Consider the following 22,472-nt stretch of genomic DNA (forward strand, 5'->3'; position numbering starts at 1 on the left):
GATGAGTGGGTCCTGAGCGTTGTGGACAGCGACCCCTACAGTTCGGTCGGGGCGCCTGCACAGCGAGGGTAGGATCTGGAGGGAGGTAGTGTGACCTTCCACACGTTACACTCTCCCGGTGAGAATCGGCGCTGCCAGGCTGGCTGCCGGCTGGCTGCACATGCGTCGGAGGAAAGCATGTGACAGTCTCCGGCCTCCCGGACCAACAGTAGGGGAGAGTGCGCAACAACCAGGAAGGGGGTTGGGAATTGGCATAACGACTAACAGTGGGATGGGAGAAAAATCGGAAAAAGGAGGGGAGAAAAAGATAATAAATAATAAAAACGAACTGGATAGTTAATTTAACTTCATTAGCTGGAATATTCTAAAAGCATTAAGTCTGCTATAAGCCATTCTCCCTTTCTGTGTGTGTGCATGCGAGTGCCCGTCCCATCTGGTCTTTGGAAAGACCAGATGAGGTCAGAGGAGTTTGATAGTATTTATTGAGGATGGACAGATAATGTTGATATATAAACTTAAAAAAATTGTATACAGAGAGAAGCTTCAGCCAGTACAAAACGCTGCTGACAGACAAAAGAGAATCCCTCACTGAGGAAAACACAAAGCGCCTAACCATCATGTATCACAAAGGTGATGTCAGCCAGAGATGGGGAGAAGCATGGACCATTAAAAGACATCTCTTTGAAAGAAATTACATTTGACAGTTTTTTTCCTGATTTATTTTAAACAAATTATTATTTTTTATTATTTAACTATTTAATTATTATTTAGTTATTGCACTGCACTGCACTGCACTGGCAGTTGAACTGCATTGAACTGAACTGAATTAAAAATAATTATAATAATCATAACTGAACTGGCACTGAACATTGAACTGCACTGGCACTGTTTGCAGATGTACTGTTATTAAAGTTAGTTAGTTAAAACATTATTTTGTATTGTTTTTTTCAGTTAAATTCAAAGGAAAAAAAATCCAAAATCAGATAAATCCGAAAACAGGCAAATTCATATCCGAAAACAGGAAAAGATAAAAACGGATTGCATTAGGCCCTACTATAACCACTTACATCAAGGCTCTAATCAACATTAATTCATTATCCGTCCGCTCTCCATGAGCTCAAAATACCGCAAGTGTTGCGTGGTCTATGTCTCTCAGGATGAGCTTACTACTAGCCCTTGAGCATGAAATGCTCTACTGAGAATAGCTGACAGGCTCTTTATGATCACTTTTTTAATGTAAAACCATGCTGGGTCTATTTCTATCAGCTTAGCTGATATAACCCTGCACTGTCTAGGAGATTCGGTCGTCTTATAATCAGGGCCGTTTTATTTATTTATCGGACCAATACGGTAAGTGTATGGCTGAAATAGAACGCTCAAATGTTGCTTCATTAGCCTACTTTGAAAAGTGAATCTTTTCCTGGGCCGTAATCAACATAGCAGTTTTTGGCTGCAAATGCCGGATGCAGTACAACAACATGGTCCAGTTTTACAGTAGTTTTTGGCTTAACATTGGGTCAGCTTTCACTCCCTCCGAAGCTCTTACCACTTCCACTAACAACTTCCCTGGGAGAAACCCCTGCTTTTATATGAACAATGATAGACCTGAATCAGTCAAGGCAGGAAACTATTCCCTCCATTGGCCACAGTGGCTGGTGAAATCACTTTCATTATTCTACCTGCCATCAGAATAGAAGAGTCTGGTTGTTTACCTTCCAAAGTGTCCAGTAGAGGAGACAAACTTACCAAACATTAATTTGTTCACTAGTGTTAATTCCCCACCCTGGCATTAATACTACAATAAGATTCACTCCTTTATCATTCTGTCCCTATTCTTCTCCTTCACATACTTTCCGTCTCACATACAGTAGATCCACACACATTAAGACCCACACATTTTAACACACACGCATGCATGTATGCACGCATAGGCACAGACACAGACACACGCACGCACACACAACACACACACACTTCACCCCTCGTAAAGTGGAGTAACGGTGCCATCCTTCCATTCAATCAGGATTTCTCCTCGATGTAATGTGGGGGAGGAGTGAGGGAGGTGCATGGCATGCTTGGTCAGAGGAGCTCTCTCGTTGGGCACTGGAGACCCGGGCTGGCTCACCTCTGCTCTGGGAGTGTATGACTTCAACACACAGACCACCTTCTTCCTTCTGACAAAGCAAGACCGAAAGAGACAGCGGTTGACAGGGTTAGGGAGGTTATTATTCATCTCTGCTTTAATTACAGATTACACATTTCCATCTTAAGGTTTTAATCAATCCATTAAATTACACAAACTGATTAATGATTACATGTATTTTTTTATTACTTTGCCTACAAATTCCATAGAACATAATGCTAAACAGACACATTTTCAATTGGAAAAGTCTCAATATTTAAAGCTTCTCAACATCACTTGTGAGCTGAGTTGGGAGCAGTGTCAATTTCGTCACCTATTTAAAATTTAAATATTAGTCTTAGTCATGTGTCAAATGCTCTTTTTCGTTTATCATATTTAGTCATCTTTATCTATTTTACGTTTAGTCAAGTTTTAGTCAACTACAGGTCTGAGCATTTTAGTCTTAGTCTTTTTCGTTTAGTCTCGATTTAGTCTTTTTTGTTTAGTCTCGCCACTCAGTTACAGCCTCATAAATTGGCCTGACAAATTTACATCTAAACAAAAACAAGCTAATGTTAGTGCTAGCTGGTTAGACTTATGTAAGCTATTTGATGTGTTCTATGTTATTATTGATGCTGACGTTATTAGGTGGAGTTGCAGGGCGCGCGCCTGTGACAGGTCCGTTGTTGTGTTGTGGAGTGGAGTGGAAAGAGGAAGAAGGTGAATAAAACCGTTATGTTGATGATCAGATATCAATTCTCCCGTGATTTTATTTTAGTATAGTTTGAAAGTATAGGCGGACTATTCCTCTGTTACATTGGTGGCAGCCGTGGGATTGTTTCCTGCATTAGTGTCCAGCGTGAGAAGTAAAGAGAATGTGAGAATGAATTGGAGATGATTTGACAGTTAGCTAGTTGCTAATGCTAACAGTAACATAGCAGTTAGTTTCAAAGTATAGTTAGACAGCATTCGCCTTTGGACAGTAAGAAGTGGAAACGGTTCTAGACTTGAGTTTGGGAATCAACATAACGGTTTTATTCACCTTCTTCCTTTCCACTCCACAAGACAACAACGGACCTGTCGCAGGTTTCACACATTTCTCCCCGGGCTGAGCGGGCTCCCCTTCTTCTCCTCCTCGTCTTTCACTTTCAACAATACATTCTGCCAAGTCCAAGCCCACTGCATACAAGACCACCGAGACCCTGTTGCCCCGCCATTGTTCCATTAAACCCATGCCATGTGCAGTTACTGCTATCTAGAATGCTGGCTAAGAACAAGTAACGTGAGTGAGGAAATTAATCAAAGTGCTTGCGGTGCACACAGGAAACGGAAATGCTGCACTAATAATAACATGAATTATTCTAAAAGTTATAATTATTTTGTCTCGTCTTAAAATAAAGAGAGATTTCGGCAAGATTATATTTTGTAAACTAAATTTTGTGTTGTCGTTTGTAGTCAACGACATTGCATAAATTATTTAGTCACGTTAGTGTCACATGATCTACATTAACGTGACGTCTCGTCTCGTTGGCGTCAGGGGAAAAAACTTCATTGACGACCATATTTAGTCATCATTTTCGTTGACTAAATTAACACTGGTTGAGAGTTTATTTATTTTACATTTTAAATGTAAAACATTTTATTTTACATTTATTTTATTTTTATTTTGGGACCCTCTCGAAAACTAGATATTGTATCTCAATGTGGTTATCCCAATAAAATAATTTCAATATATAAACAGTAGATAGTGGTGGGTCAATGTGGATTGTGATTTGTACTACATTCACACTTTAGGCATTTAGCAGATGCTCGTATCCAGAAGTGTATGTGTGCCCTTTTGCAACCTTAGCTGTGTTTCACGTGTGTGTGTGTGTGTGTGTGCGTGTGCGTGTGTGTGTGTGTGTGTGTGTGTGTTTGAATGAGAGAGATAATTTCCTGAGAGCAGTTACACATTTAAGTCAGAGAGCAAATGTGTGCATCAAGAGAATGTTTCAATTTATGTCCACGGCCTGCAAGGCCTGGGTGGGGGTCGGTAGTTAAGATAAGGGCCTCGGATTGGATCTTGAAATGGGCCCCCTGAACCTTATGTGTGTCTTCTCACCTATTGGAGTAAACATTGAGGATGAGAATCACAGTTCCCAGCACAAGAGCCAAGGAAGTTAGCACCAGCATGGTTATCTTCCAGCCCATACCTACACACACGCATGCACGTGCGCACACACACACACACACACACACACACACACACCAAAAACAACAATATAACTTTTAGAAAGTTATTACAACTTATGCTTTGATGTCTCTGTGCCATGAACCTGTGATAAATGGACCTATTTAATCTCTTTCAAAAGACCTTGGACTGTAAATAAAAGCCCATTGAAACTCCTTTCACATCCGCTACAATACACCCACCATAAAAATTCCTTCACGTTTTTCTTTCATCTATCGCCACCCAGTGGTGGAGGAGTGGTTAGATTGATGTAGGCCAGGGCAAATAAAATGCATTCATGGTTGTGTTGAGTTTAAGTTTCTCGGCTAGGCTAAAAATGGTTTGTAAAATAATTTCAGTCAAAAAATCTTTAAAAGCCATTAATTAATCTGTTTACAAAACGTACCATAGTCCATACTGAAGAATACCATGGTTGGGTCTGCAGGTGATTTGGTGCTTAGGGACAACTCTGTCCCAGGACCTGTTTCACCTTCATCTGAACGTGGAAGGGAAGAGGACGACATGTTAACTTGCTGACATGAAAACAAACTGCTAGGCTACGACTGATTACCATACTTTTCTGTTGGCTTAGTAGAGATTTCTTGGCTTATTTGTTTTGGGCAATTCATCTGCTAATCAATTAGTGCTGCCTCCTCATGATCTACAGCCAAAACGCACATCATATGTTAGAAAGAAAAGACACCATTTCATACAGAGACAGCCAAGAAAGATAGCGGCAAGTCACAGTGATGCAGACTCATGGACTGGCAGGCAGCCTGCCCAGAAAAGGCCAATATCAGCCGGGGTGACGAGCATTTAGCTGAATGAGCTCTACAGTAGCATATATCAGACTAATACGAGTCCTCAGTCCTGTATTCCTGTAGTCCTGACTAATACCACCGGTATGTTTCAGTATCTCGTGGAAATTCCATTTTATTAGACAGTGACAGCCTAAAATTGTATGAGGATACAATTACACCTAATATATAAGCTATAATTTGTTAGAAATGATGACCTGGGATTTCTCAAATCTGAACAGTCACAAAGGATGATGCAGTCAAAAGGTATGATATATTAGTCTACTCGTATCAACTTGAAAAGGAGTGTGGTGTAATTCCTGTCGGTTTTGAGATGTAATTTTTTTTATTTCAAAATAGTTTTTGTGCTGGAGTGGTGCATCATTGCGCTGTGCAAAATGGCGAGCAAAACAGCTTTTTGCACTGTAATGTGAATGTTGCTTCAGACTCTGACTATTGTCCTACTTGGGTGGGGCTGGCTGCTGGCGATGGCACTTGGTTGCACTGATGCCCCAAGGCGGTTGTGAACGTGGTAATGGTGTTGATGGTGGCTCCCATGTCTCTCACTGCACACCGTCTGGTTGTCCAGTGTCCTCCATCTGCTGCCCTGCTTGTAAGAAATAAGAACGTCATGTTGAGTTCAAGTGTAATTACACAAACGGGTGAGAGCCAAGAGCTTTTCGGTCCCAGTTTTGACATTTTAATGTTTTGGCAATCAAATCAGTATATCAATCAATCAAAGTGCTTTCTGATGCGCCTTTTGATAACCCTTCTCTAAAATATTCTTGCCTGCTTGTGTTCCTTGGAAAGGAAGACCAGTGTGGACTCCTGTGTGGCACTGAGGTGCAGCCCCCTGCCAAGCAGGGTGAGGTGACCCTTTTTGGAGCAGGCCCACGCTTGACTGCTACTCTCTCTGTTCATCTCCACTTCTCCCTCTGCAGCAGGGCCAATGCAGGGTTGCAGACGGATGCCTTCATACTGTTCTCCCCTCGGGGCGGTGAGACAATCCCCCGTGTGGACGTTGCGAAGGGCTTGGCCCTCGGGGATCCAGTTCCAGTACTGTAGGGGGGAATCACGGCACTCCCCCAGTACTACTCTATCACTCTTCTTGCCGTGCCCCTCGTGGACCTGCAGACATTCACCCAGCAGTTTATTCTTTACCATGAAAGCAGACGCCTCTGTGGAGCGGACACCGTGAGAAACAAACTGTTAGCAGATTAAAAACAAACGTTTGCCAATCGAGTTGACCGTGGCCAGTATCAGGCTAGACTTGCTATCACAAGCAAAACCATGGCGTCCTCTACTACTCTACTGTTGGAATGCACCTGTGGAAGTACTGCAGACCATGGCTCTCTGACTAGTAATGCCACTAAGTAACCTAAAACATGTGACTGTTAGCTAACGGTAACGTTAGTTAGTGTAGAAGCTAGCAAAGCAAGCTAACTTTGGTTAGGGAGCTGGCGAAGTTTGCTCCAAATGTGACGTTAGCTAACGTTACATGAAAAAGAAGGAATGCATGGTGTCCCGTTAAACTTTTCAAAACGGAGTTATCTGACGTTAACATAACTAGTTAGTTATCCCACTTTGCAAAAATTCTTACCGTTATACGCGAGAGCGACAAGAAAGCAGATAACTTGCAGACTTCTCCTCATGATGATGACAGGCAGCCTGGGGTCTCCCGGGGCAACAGCCTGCATCTACTGCACGATAAGGGGGCGGGAACTAAACTTTTAGACAATAACGTTCAAGCCTCCAATCAGAGATGTGCGATTAGAAAATAATATAATTACTTGCTGATCTGATCCAAGTTACTACAGATAAGGAATTCAGAGTTATACAACATGAACGCACAACCTTACAGAGTTCTATAATAGTTTATTAATAAAGGTCAGTAGTTATAACGCAACGTACTGTACTGGTTTTAGGAATGTGAGGTAAAATTCCTTCCCACAAATCAACACAGTGTGAGCATGACACAAAGTAGTTTTATTGAGTTGAAGCCTATATAAAAGTACAGCATAACATGTAAACTCTGACCTGTCACCACATGAAATGAGCCCAGATTTTGTTTTTTGTTTTTTTCATGCATTGTATAAAAACTATATATGTTTACCAGTGTTTAGGCATGAATGATGTTTATGTCTGAGGCTATCCTGCAACTCCATGGACTACCAATTAGATCTGAGGAGCATAAATCTGTTATAAAGAGAAAACAGAGTTTCAAACTGAATAGGATTGCAAACACATTAAAGTGAGAAATGGGACAGCTTTGGGGGCCTGGCTGGTCACGTGATGTTTTCCCTCAATTAGTTGATATTCAAAGTATCTGCAAAAAACTACTGGTGAACACTGTTGTTTTAGCTTGTTGTAACCCTAAGTACACCCCACCCCTTCCCACACACGCACACGTGCAAATCCAACAGTATAGCCAACGACAATATGACATTCATAGACAAAATCTGTATAGAATAGAGCTTTAATTAACATGTTAACACGTTATAGATATAGTATATACACAATATTTCAGCAATAAAAGGGAATGTAGGGCTATTGTCACACAAAGTAAACAAGGAGACATGCAACTCCATGCACACTGCTGAAGGGGGAACTTCTCTTTTGTGTAATACAATACAAATAACTTCCCTTTGTTAGCTAATTCATTATCTTGTTCTGACTGTTCAATGATTGGGCAGTTTAGTTTCCTTCAAAGCTTTCTACAGTGGTTATCACCTTATTACCAACGATAATTATATTGCAACCCATATAAATCCCTGCTCACAGTGATCTGATATATTAGATAAATAAATAAAGCTAATGTGACAAGACCTGGCACATAACATATATGCAGTGAGTTCCATATTAACAATTTCACTACCACACTACAGAAGGTTAACCCTGTAGTGTGGTAGTGAAAGGTTAACCTTCTGTAGTGTGGTAGTGACAGTGTTAACCGTTTGTAGTGTGGTAGTGAAAGGGTTCTGTAGTGTGGTAGTGAAAGTGTTAACCCTTTGTAGTGTAGTAGTGAAAGGGTCCACCTTATGTAGTGTGGTAGTGAAAGCGTTAACCCTGTGTAGTGAAAGGGTTCAACTTGAATCATACTTAAAGGAGCACTTCACCAAAATACAATGCTGATTGATTTTGCACATTAATCTCACACACATCCAACAACTTCCCTTGTGAATTATTGTGTTGTGTTAATTGCAGCTCAATAAAATTACAGGGTAACAGTCCCAGTCCCTATAAAACAAGGTATTGCTATTGTGTTAATCTACATAATTTCAACATGAGGATCCAATGTATCCAATGACATCACTGGAGGCCATATTCAAACCATTATTCTCAATAACTGTCAAACTAAATTAATGTGTGCAATTGGATGTGCGTGAGATTATGTGCAAAATAAATCAGCATTGTTTTTTGGTGAAGTGGCATGAATGAATGTTCTAACTATATATAATTCAACTATCTTAAAGGTCAGTGGTTATAACGCAACACGTGCTGTAATGGTTGAAAGGAATGTGAGGTAACATTTCTGTCCACAAATCAACACAGTGTGCGCATGACACAAAGTAACTTTATTGTATATAAAGGTACAGCATAGCATGTCAACTCTGACCTGTCACCACATGCAATTAGCCCAGAGTTAATGTTTTTCATGCATTATATAAAATGTATTTACTACCGGTGTTTACCAGTGTTTTAGGCATAAATTACGTTTGAATGATGTTTGTGTCTGAGGCTATGCTGCAGCTCCAAAGATCCGGGGAGCATAAATCTGTTATAAAGAGAAAACAGAGTTTCAAACTGAATAGGATTGCCCACACATTAAAGTGAGAAATGGGACAGCGTTGGGGGCCTGGCTGGTCACGTGATGTTTTTCCTCAATCAGTTGATATTCAAAGTATTTGCAAACTACTGGTGAAGACTGTTGTTTTAGCTTGTAACCCTATACACTCACTAAATACACACACACACACACACACACACACACACACACACACACACACACACACACACACACACACACACACACACACACACACACACACACACACACACACACACACACACACACACACACACACACACACACACACACACACACACACACTCTCCCTGGCAATCAATGGCACACATAGTAGGCCAATGACAATGTGATGGTAGACTATATTTGTATAGAATAGAGCTTTAATTAAAGTTAACGTGTTGGTTATAGAATAGAATACACAATATTTCAGCAATCAAAGGGAGTGTAGGCACTTCATAGACTAGTACACACACAATATTTCAGCAATAATGATAAATAGTTTATTTGCCCTCAGAAGGAAATTACTTTCTACAGTACATAACACAACAAGTGTTAATTATACAAAATACAGGATTTACACTTAATTACAGGGGTCACACAGCAGAGACAAAGTCATGGAATGACACTATATACCACAGACTGGATTTCATGTAACTTAAGTGGTTACTTTTTAAAGCTTGTATGGCTGTGGGAACAAATCTCTTGCTAAATGGGCCTGTCTACACATGGGTAGTCTGCTCTACAGCCAAAAGTAAGGGGGTAAAGTGCGAGTGGGTGGTCTGGGTCAAAATCAGATACGTTGGGGGGTGGGAATACCAATGAGTTTGCTGGCTAAATTAGTTATCTTCAATCATTAATTCTTATTGGTGACTATAAGCATATGGAAACCATATAGAAGAACTAGCAGTACACATTAGCTTTTACTTTAGAGTACAGTAGGTTTAACTTTACGTTAAAGATCAAAGTAAGTGCTTTACAGACATTGAGTGTCACTGGTAATCTGTGTTGTCATGAGTTTATTAATCATGGGAAATTCCACATCACCACAGGGGAGAGAGGTGTGTGTGGAGTGGAGGCGCTGAGGGGTTAAACATTGTTTTACCTGCTCATAGAGACTCCATTGATAACGTGTGGGAGACACTGGTGGCATGAAGTCTGGAGCTGCTCGCAAAGTTTGAAGGTAAGTGTGAGTGTGTGTGTGTGTTTGTGTGTGATTTACTATAACGTACAACCTCCAGTCTTGCCACTTAATTTATCAATGAAGTTGATAAATGGAAAATGGAAAATTATAATTAATCTGTAAGTAACTATTTAAGGAAGTGTTCCATGAGTTGGCATCCTTGATTAAGTATTGATTTACCATAACTTGATTCCAAACAGGGTACTCTCTGCTCATTCATTTAAAAGCACATGCAATGTTGATTTTGATAGGTCACAATGGTAGAAAAAAAATCCCTTAGCTACAGTCAACCTTATTTTGTTATTACAAATAGCGTCACATATTAGTAAACAGAACCCAATGGTTAAATATGCAGGCACCAAGTTATTGATTTATCGAATTCTAAAGGGTGTGGCATTACAGGAGCAGAATGGAGCAGGCAAGATGGGGTGAACAACTCTGTTGGAAAGCTGCTGTCCATGGTGCTGAACATGCTGGTGTTTTTTCGATGGGCTGGTCCAGGTCCATCTTAGATGACAGTGGGATGTGAAAGTGCACGTTACACTCCCGCAGTGAGAGTCCGCGCTGCCAGGTGAAAAGAAGTGGTGGGCTGGGTACACATGTGTCGGAGGAAGCATGTGATAGTCTCCGCCCTCCCTGACCGACGGTAGGGGGTAGAGTGCGCAACGACCAGGAAGGGGATTGGGAATTGGCATAACGACTAACATTGGGAGGGAAGAAAAAACGGGAAAAGAAGGGGGGAAAAGATCATTAAAAAAAATAATGCATTGCCGTCAATGAGAAAATGGAATACTGTACACAGTTTACCAAAATCGCTAGTTTTTTCCTTATTGTGTAAGAAACCTCAGAATGTTATCAAAAGAGACCAGGCTTATGCATGTGCTATAAGTATAAAGTATAAAGATAAGCTTTGCAAATCAAGTATGCAGTCCTCAAGTTCAAGTAAAAAAAAAAGGCAGCTTTTCTGGGCGCATGTTATGTGGTTTTAATGTGAAAAATAAACAATTTTCTATAGCTTTTGGAGTTGACGACACAGTTGTGGTGGGCCTGATCTCTGCAAACGACGAGAGGGCCTACCTGGGAGAGGTAGAGAACCTGGTGCTGTGGTTCCCGGGAGAACAGCCTCTCCCACTCATCCACTCATCAGCCAGAAGGTACTTCAGCTACCGGATTCTGTCTCCTCATCGTGGGAGTGTTAAACTACCTTCCAAGTAAGAAGACTGAACCTAAGCCTTGCTGTACTCGTTGATATTTCCTGATCTAACCTCCGCTCCAGTGTCCCTCCTACCAGGACATCCCGTGCAGATTCCGCACAAAGGAGTGCTCCTGCTCTCACCCCCGACACAGCCTGTACAAGGAGTGCACCTGTACTAAACCCCCAAGAACATTTCCATTCCTGTCTGTCGCACATTCCATTCTGTCAAAACTGTCAAAACAACCCTAAACCTCTCCATTCTCTCTCCTCCTGTGTTTGCTATTGGGCTCCGCCAAATCCCCTCCTCACACACTCATTGCACACACATCCAAATGCACACACTCACTTTAAACAAACACTTACCTTAACACTCACTTTAGACACTTTAACACTACATTATATTTATCTATTTGGACCTTATGGTGACTTATTGTGGTGACCTTATGGTCACTTATTGTGATGTTTCTTCTTGACTTGTTTAAAGAAGAAGTATACGGCCCATGGGGATATTAACGTGTGTTGTCGGGCCTTACAAATAAATTTGATTTGATTTGATTTATTAAAGGGATTTGCACTACATTCATACCTCATTTGCATTTGCACCTTGCCTTAAAACGTTTTTGTACCTCATTGTCTGCATTTTACTTCATTGTACTTAGATTGTACTTAGGTTGTACTTTAGTTTGTAGATTATATTGTATATTGTATAGTGTTATTCCTCTTTTACTTACTATTTTACTGTATGAGGCACATTCTCAGGGGCTCATACAGAACCAAGCATTTCACTGTAAAGTACATGTACCTTATATGTGACAAATAAAAACAAACTTGAACTTAAAACGTTTGTGTTAAAAAAAAATAAAAAAAATTGACTTGTGCAGAATCGTTCTTTTATTTTGAAAAGACCCAGCCGGAAGTTGTATTATTGTTATTGTCGCCAGCGGAACACAACATAAGCGGGGAGCCGAAGAAGAAGCGAACTTTTGTAGTGGCGATATTTGTTGAATGGGCTCATAAAGGTTTGAAGCCTGTTCAATCATATTAAATGTGTAACGTTAACGTTAGCTAAAAGTGGCCATACATTAGCTAGTTATCGTTGCAGCTTGCTACCTGTCACTCAGGTTGTCTGAGTCAGGGCCGTCTGTCAACTCACGCCAAGTCTGCCACGAAGCTCCACATGACATGACCAGACAGCACCGTTGTTGGGAATAACTACGTTGCCCTGCCGTCAGCTAGATTCATATCCATTCAAATTCACATTTGTGTGCTTTGTAAATGTTCGCTTTGTGCTGTTACTTAACGTTAGCTAGCTAACAAAATTGGCTAATGTTATCCTCAACTTTGTTTTATTGTTTAATCCAGCTATTATTACGATGGCTAACAAAGAGGTGAAATCCGCTTTGAAAAGTGCAAGAGATGCCATAAAGAACAAAGAATTCAAAGAGGCTCTAAAACACTGTAAGGTAAGAATTGTATTGTCTGAAAAACAGAAATGTATTGGCTACAGTACGACTGAGGTTGCAATTAAGGAAATTGTGATTAATGCGTTGGTCTAATTTACCAAGCTAATCGTTTTTTATTTTATTTAAAGGTAAATTAGCATTATTAACACTTTGGGTGCCATGGGTTAAATTCATTATCAACCGTAGGTTGCCGGCTCTATTTGTCTATAGAGAAAGTCTCCTTCTTTGCAGGGCTATAACTTTTTAAATTCTATTGCTACATTGCCATTATTAGGGCCCATTCAAAGTCCTATATGTATTGTTTATTGTGTAGCTTTTCATTCACATATTCATAGTAAAGTATGGTCTAATGTATAACTATGTTTTCATCTCTTTCTGCAGCTTTCTCCAGAACGTGATCTATAGCCCCAAATACATTATATTGATGATGCAATACAGTTTTATGGCAATCAGCGTGATATAAATAATTCCAACTAGACGTACTTCTAGAAGTTACTACACGTCATCTGATGTTGACCGGATGGGCTAGGGGGCGTTTATAATTCCGTGGGCAGCGTTATACCAATCATCTAATGTGGGTCAAATGTTGATAATAGCAGTTAGTATCGAAGACGGTAATTTTACACGCTAAAACTCACCCCAGTCTCCGCGCGCCGTTGGGCGATCATCGTAGAGTAGAAATTTTACCATTATGGGATGCCGATTTACCCGGTCCATCTCCAGCTTGTATAATGGTATATACGTCCAAATCATGTTGTTTATCGAGTTATTGGCAATCGATCGCTATGTAGTGTGTCGAGATCGAGTCCCGGGACCTATAGCGAGTGCCCGGAAGTAATATGGCAGACCAGCACAACCTCTACGGCACTTCCTGTTAAGCGATTGCGCCGATCGGCCACCAGATGGCGCTCCTGAACCGCCAGAGAGCTCAGTGGGTCCTCCTGGTGGATCTCAGGCCAGCGGAGGGGAAATATGAATCCGATCCCAGATTTTTGAAATATTGATATTAAAGACGCTGTAAAGCGTCCTCGGCAACTTGAGCATGGCCGGGAATGACGCTTTTAAGCGTTTTCCGGCAGTCAAAGTGTTAATAATGGTGTGTTTTTAGTAGCCTGTCAGTGTTTGTATCCACCTCTAACCTAATTTTGGGTATTGTCCAGTAGTTGGTCAATGATCGAGTTAATGGCAAGGTTTTAACTAGCCCCTTTCGTGACTTTCGGTGGGGCTTGCAAACCGAAAGTCACGAAAGGGGCTAGGTTTTAACCAAAAATCCCCTCCCCAATCTGGTTTTAGGCTGTTCTGAAGATTGAGAAGAATAATTACAATGCATGGGTGTTCATCGGCCTGGCAGCCAGTGAGCTGGAGCAACCAGACCAGGCTCAGACAGCATACAGGAAGGCTTTGGAGCTGGAGCCTGAGCAGCTGTTGGCATGGCAGGTGAGATGGGGACCCTCAGCTCGGAACTAGGCAAAATCTGCATATGGCTCGCTGATAACAAACTATCATTACACATGGGCAAAACAGAGTCCATTCTCTTCGGTTCAAATAACAAACTCAGCAAGACTGACGGCTTCTCAGTTACAGTGGGTGACAATATTGTCACAAGGAAAGAAGAAATTACCTACCTGGGCTCCATCCTAGAGGCAAATCTTTCCTGTGACAAAATGGCATCCAATGTAATAAAAAAAAGTCAACCAGCAAACTCGATTCTTGTACCGGATCTCCTCACTGGTAAACAAGAATACCCTGAAGACTCTGGCAGGAGCACTCATTCAAGGGTACTATGACTATGCTTGCACCTCATGGTACCAAAGCACCTCAAAGGCGCTAAAAACAAAATTACAAACATCTCAAAACAAACTGGTCAGACTACTGCTTGACCTTACTCCTAGAACCCACCTCACCCCTGCCCACTTTGACAAACTAGGATGGCTTAGAGTAGACAACAGAGTACAGCAACTTGCAATGGGCCTGGTCTACAAGATTCACTACACGACCAAGGTACCCATGTACATGTCAAAATACTTCCCAAAGGTCAGTGAATACCACGATCACAACACCAGAGGGAGCTCCACAAATCATGTTAAACCCAGATTCGGTTCAAACAAGGGACTAAACACGTTTCGCAATTATGCCACATCAATGTGGAACGCCCTACCCAAAGCTGTAAAGGAATGTGAATCACTACCCACTTTCAAAAACACTCTCAAAGAACACCTACGGGAGACTGCAATTCGAAACTGGCCCCTGTAAATGTCCTAACCCAACCCAATGTACAGTAAATTACAAGTATGGTTTTGTCAATATTCCAATGTACAGTTTTGCTTGTACAGGTGTACAGTGTCCCACCCCACCCACCCAACCTCCTCCAATGTACAGTCCCCACCTACCCTCCAATGTACAGTTTCTACGTCAAATGTATATACTCTCTTTTCTGGACTCTTTTGGTATCACAAACAGTACTGTATTTGCAAATCTGATATGTCAGAAATGTATAGATGTAGCAGTACTGTCTATCTGTATGTCATGTATGTCATATATGTTATGATGAATTGAAAATGGGGGACCCTGATGTAAACAAGACGAAAGTCTTTCTCTGGTCTGCATCCCCTTAACAATTGTATGTATTGAGCTGTACTGTACTGTACCCATTCTGCAATCTGTTAATAAAATGTTCAATCAATCAACGTAGATTCAATGTGTTCAACTGGTTGGCATATACAATTACGTTTTTCAAGTGGCGAAGTAGGGGTTTGTCAACTAGACTCGAGTACCCCCCTCAGATGTAACCTAGTTAGTCTCTCATTGTAATCAATCATGATTCTGAACTGGACCAAAAGTTCTTAAGCAGCATCTGTTTTTCAGGGGTTAGCTAACCTGTATGAGAAGACTGACCAGTGGGATTTCAAAACTGAGTTGCCAGATGTCTATCAGAAACTCTTGGAGCTGCTTGCAAGGTATGCTATTCGTCAACCTTTGGCCACTGGCCATGATATCTAATGGCTTTCTAATGGCTTTAAAACGTCACCAGCTACTTTACTTCTTTTTGTTTAGGCTACCACCAGCCCACATGATGATTTGATTGATGAGCATTGAGCTGAGCTTCATAGTAGGGGTTAGCCCAGGGGTCGGCAACCTGCGGCCTCGAGGCCGCATGCGGCTCTTTAGCCAATCAGCTGCAGCTCCCTGGCCATTTTTTTTTTTTTTTTTGGAGATCGATGTCATACTGTGACACTGAAATGAAAAAATATTTCATCAACTAATATATTTAGTCAACAAAAGGCTTACTTACCTGTATGCCTGATATGTGGTGCGAAATTTGCGAACAATGAAAAATTTACTTTTTATTTTTATTCTTTTTATTATTTTTTAAACAAACGTATAAACAAACATGACAACACACGATAAGATATACAAGCATTAATTACAGTGCATATCCAATGAAATTACCATTTAGTCAAATGTCTTATACAGGATATACCCCTAATACCTGTTATCTAAAAACCTATTATGCTCCAGCTCGTACCCCCCCTCCCGGACCCCCCATTGGATAATCCAACCATTATAACTTGTTCCTAACCAGACACTACCATTATATGCTAGCTTTTATTCTCTCCACCACTTCTAACCACATTGTCATTTTGGATTCATTGAGACCCAAAATTCTTGCTGTAGATATTTATTGATAAATCACATCGAGATATGTAAGAGTCCAGACCTTCCGGCACATTTTTTCAGGTTGAAACCATCGTGATGCTATCAGCTTTTTAGCCACTGTGATACCGGATAAAACCAATCTCTTTAGCTGTGGAGGTACTGCATGTTCAAAGACATCATTCAGCAGTAATACAGAGGGGTGTACAGGTATATCCAGAGCTAAGAGATTTGATAATTGCTGGGTCACTTCTTTCCAAAATATCTTAACTGGTGGGCAGTCCCAGTACATGTGCATAAATGTCCCTTCGTCCCCATTTGTACATGGGGAGCATTTGGAGTCTTGTTTAAGACCCATTTTTGTTCAGTCTTATAGGAGTTAAGTATGTCCTGTGAATATAGTTAAGATTGATTTGTTGATGGTCCGGGTTCCTTGATGCAAGTCTTACATTTACCCAGGCCTCTTGCCAGTCAAAGTCTGTCTCCAGGTCTGGTATATCCCTCCTCCAGACTGAGTCTAGATGGAGGGTTTAATACGAGGCCGTTAGTAATTGATGATAAAAATCTGAAACAAAACCTCTCGATGTCTCTCTTTCATAGAAAAATGTGTGGTATCTGTGGTGTACAATTGGTATCTTTAATGGAACACCGTGAGCTTTCAAACATGCCAATAACTGTGCGTAATAATAGTATGTGGACTTGGTGAGATTAATTTTTTTGCGTATTTCATTGAAACTACATTTTTTTACTTTTTATTTTATAGATTTTCCACAAATAAGGGAAGGACTCTAATAGAGCTGCATATTTCAGGGTTTTATTTCAAAGTAGGTCTACAGATGCCAGTGTTTTTTCTCCTTTTCTGTGTTTTATTTCAAAGTAGGTCTACACATGGTATTCTTTTTTCAAAGTGGACTACTTTCTATTTTATAAATGTTCCACAAATAAGGGAAGGACTCAAATATACCTGAATAGTTCAGGGTTTTATTTCAAAGTCGGTCTACAGACACCAGTGTTTTGTCTCCTCTTCTGTGTTTTATTAAAAAATAGGTCTACACAGCCAGTATTTTTTCTCCTCTTCATAAGAGTTTGAGGTTTTCCTTTGGTAAAAACAGGTAAAAACAGCAATTAAAAAGTAAAAAAATTTCTTTTTGTTGCTTTATAATCCCATTAATGCAACAAACTGTGTGCTATAAGTATAAAGTATAATAAATCGCAAATTACTTTGGGTATGCAATTGTCAGGCGTTTTATGCTAAATGTGGGGTATGCTTGGGGATATATAAAACGTTATACACTGTGTTATCTTCATTTTAAGGGTAAATAGGTTGTGCGGCTCCCTGAGCATTTTATTTTGTGGGACGGGGGAAAAGTGGCTCTTTTGATAGTAAAGGTTGCTGACCCCTGGGTTAGCCCCTTTCGTGACTGTGGTTTGCAAGCCTGGGGCTTTTGTGACCGCAGTCACTTGCTCATGGGACGCGACCACTTTAGAAAATACCAACCAAGCGTGAACGCGGGCGTGGGGGTGTGTCAAAAATATATCGGATATGAATTTCAAAGATACCCAGCGTACAATATGGGTTTAACACAGCTTTACAGTGGGGTCTGGAAGATCGGAGTTGCTAATAAACAGTTTAAATCATTGTTACTCCACAAGTGGTACTCGCAGAGCGAGCCGTGTATTTCCGCCATTGGTGTCACCGTGCATGCGCACCAGGCATTTGGCTGCCAGGTCCAGGCATTACAGGCGGAAATACACGGCTCGCTCTGTGAGTACCACTCGTGGAGTAACAATGATTTAAACTGTTTATTAGCAACTCCGAGCTTCCAGACCGCACTGTAAAGCTGTGTTAAACCCATATTGTATGCTGGGTATCTTTGAAATTCATATCCGATATATTTTTGACACACCCCCACGCCCACGTTCACGCTTGGTTGGTATTTTCTAAAGTGGTCGCGTCCCATGAGCAAGTGACTGCGGTCACAAAAGCCCCAGGCTTGCAAACCGCAGTCATGTAAGGGGCTAAGTAGGGGTGGCCCCACGATACGATTATGATACTAGTTTATATGATAGGCCTACTATATTATTATATGATATTGTAATATCACAATATTGTGATTTATTACCGTTCTTCAACTGCAAATTATGTCTCCAATGGAAAACCGTGTCAATATCTGTAATAAAAATATATACAGTATACATCAGTTTATATATATATATTGGAGGTGGGCATAGATTAATTTTTTTTAATCTAGATTAATCTATCTGCAATCCTGGATTTAATATAGATTAATCTAGATTAAAATGGCTAAAAAAAAACCTGCCGAAGGCATTCAAAATATGTGTTCTACCCAAATAATGACCAGAAGTAAGTCCTTACTTTTTCTTTCCTCCTTATGTTTCTCAGGCCAGGTGGCCCATTACACCATGAGCCCATCTCCCGTTTCCAAAATGCATTACAGACTGTTTGAAAAAGCTGTTTTGCTATGATAATTGGTAATGAAATATCAAAATAATGTTCAATAAGATGTACTTGTGTTTAATAAGTTGTTTTATTCAGAAGTTAACACAAATAAATAATATTACCAGTACAGTATCTAGCACACTCTCAGGAGCAAAACAGAAAGAAGCATTTCAAACTTGAACTATGTGACATGGCTTGACTCAATCAGTCCAATCTCTATTTCTCCTTCTTCCACCAGTCACTCAGGCAGACCAGCTTGTTTTATGTAGCGATGTCTAGTCTACTTATAGTGCCTATAATATTTTTCCCGTTGGGTGCCAATGCAAATCAACTGCTCCAGTGGAGTTGCTCAGTGGCCAATGGTGTCAACTGTGGTTGTACTGGGCAGCTCCCAGGTGTGAATGGAACTGTGTGTGAAGCAGGGCGTTCCTGAAAAAGAGCATCTGTGCTCAGCGAACCTACCCTGGGTAAATAAAGGTAAAAAAAAAAAAATGTAAAAAAAGAAAATATATATATATATATATATTTTATATTAACACTTTGGGTGCCATGGGTTAAATTCATGATATACCATAGATTGCCAGCTCTATTTGTCTATGGAGAAGTACCCCTTCTTTGCATGGCTATAACTTTTTAAATTCTATTGCTACATTGCCATTATTAGGGCCCATTCAAAGTCCTATATGTATTGTTCATTGTGTAGCAACGTTAAACTTTTTCATTCACATATTCATACTAAAGTATGGTCTAATGTATAAGTATGTTTTCATCTCTTTCTGCAGCTTTCTCCAGAACGTGATATATAGCCCCAAATGCATTATATTGATGATGCAAATACAGTTTTATGGCAATCGGCGCGATATAAAAAATTCCAACTAGACGTACTTCTAGAAGTTACTACACGTCATCTGATGTTGACCGGATGGGCTAGAGGGCGTTTATAATTCCGTGGGCAGCGTTATACCAATCATCTAATGTGGGTCAAATGTTGATCATAGCAGTTAGTATCGAAGACGGTAATTTTACACGCTAAAACTCACCCCAATCTCCTCGCGCCGTTGGGCGATCAGCGTAGAGTAGAAATTTTACCATTATGGGATGTCGATTTACCCGGTCCATTTCCAGGTTGTATAATGGTATATACGTCCAAATCATGTTGTTTATCGAGTTATTGGCAATGGATCGCTATATATTGTGACGAGCCAGAGTGCCGGGAGCCAAACCGAGTGTCCGGAAGTAATATGGCCGACCAGCACAACCTCCACAGCACTTCCTGTTTGGCGATTGCACCGATCGGCCACCAGATGGCGCTCCTGAACCGCCAGAGAGCTCAGTGGGTCCTCCTGGTGGATCTCAGGCCAGCGGAGGGGAAATATGAATCCGATCACAGATTTTTGAAATATTGATATTAAAGACGCTGTAAAGCGTCCTTCGGCAACTTGAGCATGGCCGGGAATGACGCTGGAAAGCGTTTTCCGGCACCCAAAATGTTAATGCGTTAATTATATTATCGCGCGATAATAGTATCGCGTTAATGCAGCACGTTAACGCCGTTAACGGCCCAGCTCTAATATATATATATATAGACATAGATAAAATGTTCAGTCTGTTCAGCTCACTCCTCATTTCTATTGTAGCAAAATGGGATTTTCAAGCAAAACAATAGAAAAATATATATGTATACTTGGCGTCAGTGTATGTATCAATATAATTTCGGCACGCAAAATATTGCAATATATCTCTGTATAGACGGGGATGGGAATTGATAGGATTTTATCGATACGATTCCATTATCGATTCTGCTTATCGATTCGATTCTTTATCGATTCCCTTATCGATACCTGATCAATTTATAATTTAAATAAATAAATTGGAAATGCAACATAACTACATTTACATTTAGTCATTTAGCTGACGCTTTTATCCAAAGCGACTTACAAGTTCTGTACGACAAGCCATCAGGAAGGGCACAACTCTTATCAGCTGAGCAACTATGTTCATCAAAGTGTTGAGTGCTACAGTGTAGGTTAGTTTATTAGGACAAGTGCATGACAGTACGGTTAGTTAGGGTTAGATATATTTTTTTTTATTCAGATAATGGTTGAAGAAGTGCGTCTTTAGTCGACGGCGAAAGATTGGACGTGATTCGGCTGTCCTAACTGGGGTGGGTAGTTCATTCCACCATTGTGGGGCAAGGACTGAGAATAGGCGACTTCTCTTTGATGACCCTCCCGGAGCTTGGATAGGAGTAGGTCTGAGGCGGCCAGAAGATGCAGAGCGTAGGGGTCTAAGCTGGTTAGAATAACAACATGCAACTTGACATTTCTGATTGTCATTTATTGTTGAGCCCCCATGTCAGAAAAATACAAAAACTATAAAAAATAAAACATTAACTATAGCCTACACTTAAATAAAATAATGTATTTGAGATTCTCTTAAAATGTATTTATTTTTTTATTCTTAAACTAATTTAATCTATTGAATAACAGGTCGTTATTCCTCTGACTTCTGTCTCTCTCTCTCTCTCTCTCTCACACACACACACACACACACACACACACACACACACACACACACACACACACACACACACACACACACACACACACACACACACACACACACACACACACACACACACACACACACACAGACAGAGAGCTCCCTCCCCTGTCCTATAAGGTATTGGCTTGTGTTGCTACACAGACACATTTGTATGTTGCACCATGGTACTTCCTGGCTTACGAGACTAGTAAACAAACACTCCGTCTCTTATTATATGTGAACTAAAGAGTACAAGGTTTACACAACAGCCCCCACCTGCTGTTTTATTGTATTTGTACCTGTACTATCTAGGGGTGCACCGATATATCGGTCGGGTATCGGTATCGGCCGATAAGTGCCTTGTTGACTGCTATCGGCCTATCGGCCGATAAGCTCAAATGTGCCGATAGCAGTCGCCGATAAATACCCATCAATTTGTGTAGCGTCAAAAGGCAAAAAAAAAAAAGTTCACTCGCGACCTACCTGCACAACACCCGCCGTTCCCCACACACACACACAATCTACTGCATCAAAGTAACTACTTATGATTAACAAGGCATTCGTTTTGTGGCATTAGCGTTATATAGTTAGTGTTACACGGACAATAACATCAGCATATTATTATTACCCATAGCAGCAAGGCATTACTCCGAGTCCGTTCATTAGCTCGGTTCCATTCCGTTGCTCATTCCGTACCCAACTACACATTCTGCAATCTGTTAATAAAGTTTTCAACCAGACAAATGTATAGAAAGGCTTTGTTTTATTATAACATTTGTTGCAGTAAAATCATTATGTCTCATTTGGTCATGCGTGGAGCGCCGGTCGGCGGGCCGGGCAGCTAACGTAGCTACGTTAAGTGTGTTCTGCTCTCGCAAACAGAACAATGGCGGCATGCCCGGAAGTAGAAACATTTATAAACGCTTGCCGATTGGTGGTAAGGACAGCAGGAGGTGGGTGCTAGCGGTGTGGCGTAATTGGCCGAATCGACTGTCAATCAAAATGGTTCCATTGCATTGGTTGAAAGCTCTGGTTGAGA

The 22,472-nt window shown here is 40.8% G+C and overlaps 1 protein-coding gene and 1 long non-coding RNA gene across 3 annotated transcripts in view; one reads left to right on the top strand and one right to left on the bottom strand.

Moving 5' to 3' along the window:
• Positions 1-4,225: 4,225 nt before the first annotated feature.
• Positions 4,226-5,715, bottom strand: LOC311234207. Its single transcript, XR_014620076.1, has 3 exons — positions 5,594-5,715; positions 4,738-4,827; positions 4,226-4,314 (listed from the first exon to the last, which is right to left on the bottom strand). It is a non-coding gene; the product is annotated as an uncharacterized lncRNA (long non-coding RNA).
• A 6,542-nt stretch (positions 5,716-12,257) lies between these two features.
• skic3 (SKI3 subunit of superkiller complex) overlaps positions 12,258-22,472 on the top strand; it is a 66,711-nt gene continuing 56,496 nt past the window's right edge. The window contains exons 1-4 of one of the 2 annotated variants that reach the window (XM_084335516.1): positions 12,258-12,330; positions 12,674-12,774; positions 14,068-14,211; positions 15,640-15,731. In XM_084335516.1, the coding sequence (XP_084191642.1) occupies positions 12,685-12,774; positions 14,068-14,211; positions 15,640-15,731 (326 nt within the window). In that variant the 5' untranslated portion in view covers positions 12,258-12,330; positions 12,674-12,684. The remainder of the gene's footprint in view (positions 12,331-12,673; positions 12,775-14,067; positions 14,212-15,639; positions 15,732-22,472) is intronic. The other variant, XM_084335517.1, reaches the window with a different exon arrangement.

The sequence above is a fragment of the Notolepis coatsorum genome (assembly GCF_963971535.1).
Source record: "Notolepis coatsorum genome assembly, chromosome: 1".
Taxonomy (NCBI): Eukaryota; Metazoa; Chordata; class Actinopteri; order Aulopiformes; family Paralepididae; genus Notolepis; species Notolepis coatsorum.